This window comes from Uloborus diversus, chromosome 9 (assembly GCF_026930045.1).
Source record: "Uloborus diversus isolate 005 chromosome 9, Udiv.v.3.1, whole genome shotgun sequence".
Taxonomy (NCBI): domain Eukaryota; kingdom Metazoa; phylum Arthropoda; class Arachnida; order Araneae; family Uloboridae; genus Uloborus; species Uloborus diversus.
This window is the reverse complement of record NC_072739.1, coordinates 5,476,557-5,482,556: the sequence shown is the minus strand read 5'-3', so window position 1 is coordinate 5,482,556 and position 6,000 is coordinate 5,476,557. Positions and strand designations below refer to the sequence as shown.

General features: G+C 28.8%; 1 protein-coding gene across 1 annotated transcript in view; it reads left to right on the top strand.

Moving 5' to 3' along the window:
• Window positions 1-657: 657 nt before the first annotated feature.
• LOC129230105 (acetoacetyl-CoA synthetase-like) overlaps window positions 658-6,000 on the top strand; it is a 119,891-nt gene continuing 114,548 nt past the window's right edge. Inside the window, exon 1 of the mRNA XM_054864506.1 lies at window positions 658-770. Within this exon, the coding sequence (XP_054720481.1) occupies window positions 743-770 (28 nt within the window). The 5' untranslated portion in view covers window positions 658-742. The remainder of the gene's footprint in view (window positions 771-6,000) is intronic.

The following is a 6,000-nucleotide window of genomic DNA, read 5'->3' as shown; positions in this document are numbered from 1 at the left end:
CTCAAAAACACATCACACGGTTTCTAAATGTCTCACAATCTAAAAATGATACTTTTGGGGAAGAAATAAGATATTTTTACTGAACAAGAAAAATTAGTTTTTCTAAAGAACGCATTTACTTGGTCAGAGAGAAGCTTTCAAAACTCTTCTCAAAATTAAAAATTAACTACACATTCCACAAAATATGACATTTTTGCTCTGTGAAGAGTGAAAGAAATTCGCTCAAAAACATCACACGGTTTTTTAATGTCTCAAAATCTAAAAATGATACTTTTGGGTAAAAAATAAGATATTTTCACTGAGCAAGAAGAAGAATTATTTTTTCTAAAGAACGTATTTTCTTGGACAGTGAGAAGCTTTCAAAAACCTTCTCAAAAATTAGAAATTAATTACACATCCTGCAAAACGTTTGAAAGATTTCTATTATCGGCTGAACCTGACCTTCCGTCGGGATTACCACTCCCCGCAACTCAAGCGAGTCATCGTTTTTGGAAATAAAAAAAGGCAATTGGGGAAGGCCCTGAGACAAAAAGACGAACAATCTGAAAGTGACAGGACCACCCCAAGAAGCTCAGGTGGAAAAGTTGGCACGAAGCTTGGCGACGGAAATCCGGTCGCCAAATTTACCTGTTGAAAAAGAGAGACTAGTTGATGCATCGGGAGAAACTGATCAGTCGGCATCTGTTCTTGAAATTGAAAGTTATTTCTTACTTTTGGTGATTAATACTAGAAAGCGGGGAATATGAACGGGCATACGAATGGAATACAAGGTAACGTTGCTTTGTTTATTTATATATTTCAAGTTCAGATGGGACAGTGTTAAGAGGATGGCACTAAATATAAATACTGTCCGAATTAATTTGAATTGAATATTTAATAAACAAAAAATATTTTACAAATTTTCAGTTACAGGAGAAACTCCCTATAATGAAGTATCCCTATTGTACCCTCTATAAAATTTTAGTTGAAATGTTTACTACCACTTAAAATATTTTTTCATCAAAAAAAAAAAACAATTTTGTTCCCTAAAACGAATTTTCTTAGAATTTTGATTTTTGTCTTTTCTGAAGGTAGTTGGTAATTTCTTCCTTCAAATTCTCAAGTCAAATTAACGTGAGTAAAAACTAGTGAAGATTATTCTCTAAACTATTGGATTGTGCTCACTTTTGAGGGTTTATTAATGTTGTAAAAGTGTAACTTGAACAAATTCATAATATATATTTCCCAACTTTTGTTAAAAGTTGGATTCAAATTATTTTAAGTTAAAAAGTGGCAAAAAACTGCAATGTCCTCCTAAAGAAATTTTCTCCGTGACGTATTGTTTAACTGGAATGAACCCATTTACAAATAGTGGTACCCGCACAGCTTTGCCCGTAGTAGAAAAATAAAAGGTCATTTGGTTTGCCTGTATATTTACAAATAATGGATGATGAATTTCTCACCAATTTGCTATGTTAATTTGCTCGCTCATGATCGCATATGGTAGTTTGTTTGCCCACGTTATGGTAGTTTGTTCGTCCACGTTATGATAATTGCTCGGTAAAATGTTCTTAAAATTAGAATAGAAAAAGAACAAAATCGAATTTTTGAAAAATTTCTTCGAGTTGCACGCCTCTATGCTACAAACTAATTCTGTGCCAAATTTCATGAAGATCGGCCGAACGGTCTAGACGCTATGTGCGTCACAGACGTCCGGACAGAGATCCAGACTTTCAGCTTTATTATTAGTAAAGATAACGGCTACTTCATCACGTGGCTACTTAATGCATTACAAAAAAGTTCATTAATGCCACCTAATTTTTAAAAAATCTTAAGAAAATTGAATTCTGTCGTTCAAGTTAAATCTTTTCTAATGCTACTCTTAGAGATTATAATGCATTTATTAAAAGGATGGAATAACTAATATACAATGTCATAACGTGTAACATGCAGATAGATGATCAAACATGCAAATTAAACTGCAGACTCGTGTTTCAGAGTTATTAGGAACACCTCTTTTTCAATCCGAATATTTCGAGCTTCTGATTGAAAATACACCAGAGAAAAATGTCGAGAGCCATTGAAAAATTGACTCCTTATAACCACGAAACATGTGTCTGTAGCTTAATTTAAATATCTTTTTGTGAGTTATAACGTTGTCGTTGCTTTGTTTATTTGTCGAACAAATATATTTTCTTCCCTCTTAAATTATTATTTTCAATGATACTTTTAATATTAATAGTACTAACTTCAACTACCAAGTATAGCTCAAATATAGCCTACAGATTGTTGTCAAAAGCTGTTTAAAATCATTTTTCTCAAATTGAATAAAATATGCCTGATAAGTGTGCGTCCAATAATTTACGCTAATGCAAACTGTCTCTCCTTAGAAAACAAGTAATTATTGAGGGAATATAAATCATATTTAATTAATTAACATTAATAATTTTACTGTACGGAATAACTTTTTTTGAAGTGTTTCCTTGTAAAGCAAAAACTGCGGATACTTACGTTGTTTCCACGATTTGCGTCATGAGTGGAGTAGCAAGAAATGTTTCAGGGGGGGGGGGATCACATAAATTTTTTCGAAATTAAAGGTAGAAAAGCGCAAATTGTAGGCTGCATGCGTGTTGATGCATATAATTTTGTTTTTCTGGAGGGGGGGGGGTATAATGCCCCTATCCCACCCTTGGCTACGCCACTGCGCGCCATCCTTTGTTTTTCCCATTATTCTTTAATACAATTAGTTTATTGAGCACCAATATTTAGTTAAAAATATGAAAAATTGGCAAAATTATCATAGAAGTTAAACTTGCAATTTTTGAAGTAGATGTTGAAATTACGGTGGATTTTTCTATACTAGACACAATTCCTAAAGATTTATGCTAAAAAATACAGGCAACAGTATTGCCAGCACTTTTTACCATAAAATAACATTTCCCCGTAAAATTTTAAAGTAACTCTCATTGAATTAGGGTAGCAAACCAAATTTACCACAAGGTCTATCGTAAAATGGAATTTAGTTTTGGAGAGACATATGGTTTTCCAATAAAAAGTAATGGCAGCAAGCATTTATTTTCTTTTTATTGTACTGCGGTACTGCATTGCCCGGTATCCGGTACTGCATTGCCTGGCACTGCACGGTCTACCTCGAAAATAAAAGTTTTGTCAAGGGACAAATTTCCCACAATCATATTTAAATAAATAAAAAAAAAGTGTAAAAATTCCCCTTAAACGCATAGAAAAAAGAGCAATTTTGTGACTCAAAATTAAAATTTAGAAATTTTTGGACTTTTTTAAAGTTTCAAAATTTTTGTAATTGATATTAATAGTCATAATCATTCCGTTTTACGGATTTTCTGGCGAAACCTCTTTCGATAGAGGGAATCTCTCCTCCCCACATTGTGGCGAAAAAAACTCCTATGACAATGTCGGATCATCAAAGAACCTCTGTGCGAAATTTGGAGAAAATTGGACGTAAACTGTGGATTTGTTTCAGGAACACACACACACCTCAAATAAACTTCCATTTATATATATATATATATATATATATATATATATATATTTTTTTTTTTTCAAGAAGTTTGTTTAGCGTAGTATGTTATCAATGTTATCAATTTTTATTTATTTATTTATTTTTTGTTGAAAAAATGCGAAATAATTCATATTTTGTCGGCGAGTCGCTTTCAGAGCATCAGCATAAAAAAAAAAAAGGGTGATTTTCAAATTTTTTTTTTCTTTTTCTGATAAGTTCAATAGAAAATTTCAAGCGATAAAAGTATATTTTTAACTGTTCATAATTGGAGCGGCGGAAATTTATTTATAAAGGCTGACTTTACGTACTTGAGGAATCACTTTAAGGGTGACCTTATTACCCTTCCTGTTTTCCTCTATTAGTCTAGACTTTATTTCTATTTTTATCATTTAAATTTATTGTCATTTTCAATTTTAATGTCTCGAGTTCATATGCAATAAATAGGCTTGTGTCTGGCTTTGATTTGAATACAAATTAACTGAAATGAAATAAATTTTGCTGTGGTTTAAAGGAAATTGTGATAAACAGGGTTAAACGCCTAAAATTAACTTAAAAATATCCTTATGGAATAAAAAAGTGTCCTCAAAAAATATCCATAATTTTGTTTTTTAAAAAGGGTAACTTTTAAAAAAAATCTTTAAAGAATTAAAAAAAAAGTGTCTCTTAAAAATATCAAAAATATCCTTAAAGAATAAAAAAAGGGGGTCGTTTAAAAATATCCTTAAATAATTAAAAAGTGTCACTTAAAAGTATCCTTAAATATAGAAAAAAGTAACTTTTAAAAACATCCTCAAAACATTTTAAAAAGAAAAAAAGTGTCTCTTAAAAATATCCTTAAACAATTTGAAAAAAAAAAAAGTGCTGCTTGAAAATGTTATTTAAGAATGAAAAAAAAGTATCTTAAAAATATCCTTTAAGAACTAAAAATGTGTGTCTTAAAAATATCCTTAAAGAAACAAAAAAGATTTTTAAAAAATATTCTTAAAGAATAAAAAAAAGTGGTGCTTTAAAATATTCTTAAAGAAAGAAAAAATTTGTCACTTAAAAATATCCTTAAATAATTGAAAAAAAAAGATGTATCTTAAAAATATCCTTCAGGAATTTTTTTTCGAAAAAAAGCACTTCAAAATTTTGACAAAAAAGTTTTATTTTTTTAAAAATTATAAATCGAATCTTGTAACAATGAAGTTACAAAAAATGCATGCGTTCTTTTGAAAAGTTAGTTAAAAAGTGTAAGTAATAATGTAATTTATCAGTAAAATAAATACTTACCAAAGTAAAATAAAATGATTAATACTTACAATCTTCAAAAAAATGAGAATTGCCTTGTATCGTTGAATGCTTTTTGACATTCTTAAAATGGAAAGTACAAACCCTAAAGCAAATAATTATGCTTTGAAAAATCTGCTTAATATCAAATTTGGTATAGAAATCTATTCAAAATAATAGATTCGAATTAGGAAATGTGTACTTCTACTTAAATCTTTCTCTTTTTTTTTCTCTAAAGTACTCGAAATTAGCTTCAAAGCATGAAAGTCAATTTATTTTCTCAAGAAGCAAAATGATTTTAAAATTAAAAAATATCATTCACAATCTGATTTTTAGAAAATGACTAAAAATTAAAATAAAATGTATATTAAAAAAAAAACATATGTTTAAATATTTAAAGAATGAAAACAAAATTACAAAAAAAAAAAAAAAAAAAAAAAAACAAGAATAATGTGCTACGAAAAGAAATGGCAAAAAATACAAAATATCAAAATATACTTTCTTGAAATTCTAGACTATGTGATGGGTAAGATTAAAAATATCAATTTTTTAATCTTTATTTTTCTCACGAAAAAAACTGTTGATAAATTCTTTAAAATGTATATCACTGTAATGTTGTTTTGCTTGAGATCTGAAGGAAATGAAAAATGCGTTTGAAAATGAGAAAATATGTTTGTGAATAAAAAATAATTATCAGAAAATAGTTTAAACAATTAAAGAAGAAAAGTTAAATAGACTTCAAAACATAATAGAGGACATTCTTCTAATTACCATTCGCGCAGTTATAAATTGCGCAAAAAAAGTAAAAAATAAATTTTTCTCCAAACACCGTTTATCACAATTAAAATTCATACTTGCAATTAATGTATCGCTCAGCATAATTTAGTGTATCATTTTGCTTTCAACAACTAGGTTGAAAAGCAAAGATGAAGTCAAAAGTTATGTTTTAATTATTATATATGTTTGTTAGAGAATAGACGTATTTTTACTCGATCTCAATTTACAATTACATGAGTGGTACTTTCCACATTTTCATGGTCGTCCAATTTGAAGTCGATTAAACATAAGTTAAAAGAAAATTTTCTGCGAAAACTAGGCCTAATTGCTTTAAATAAAATTCTTTCAAATAACATTAAACGTTCGTAACATTAAAAGCATATAAAGACAAATCAAATAACATTGCATTTTTCTATTGTGTACATATAAGTAATAGT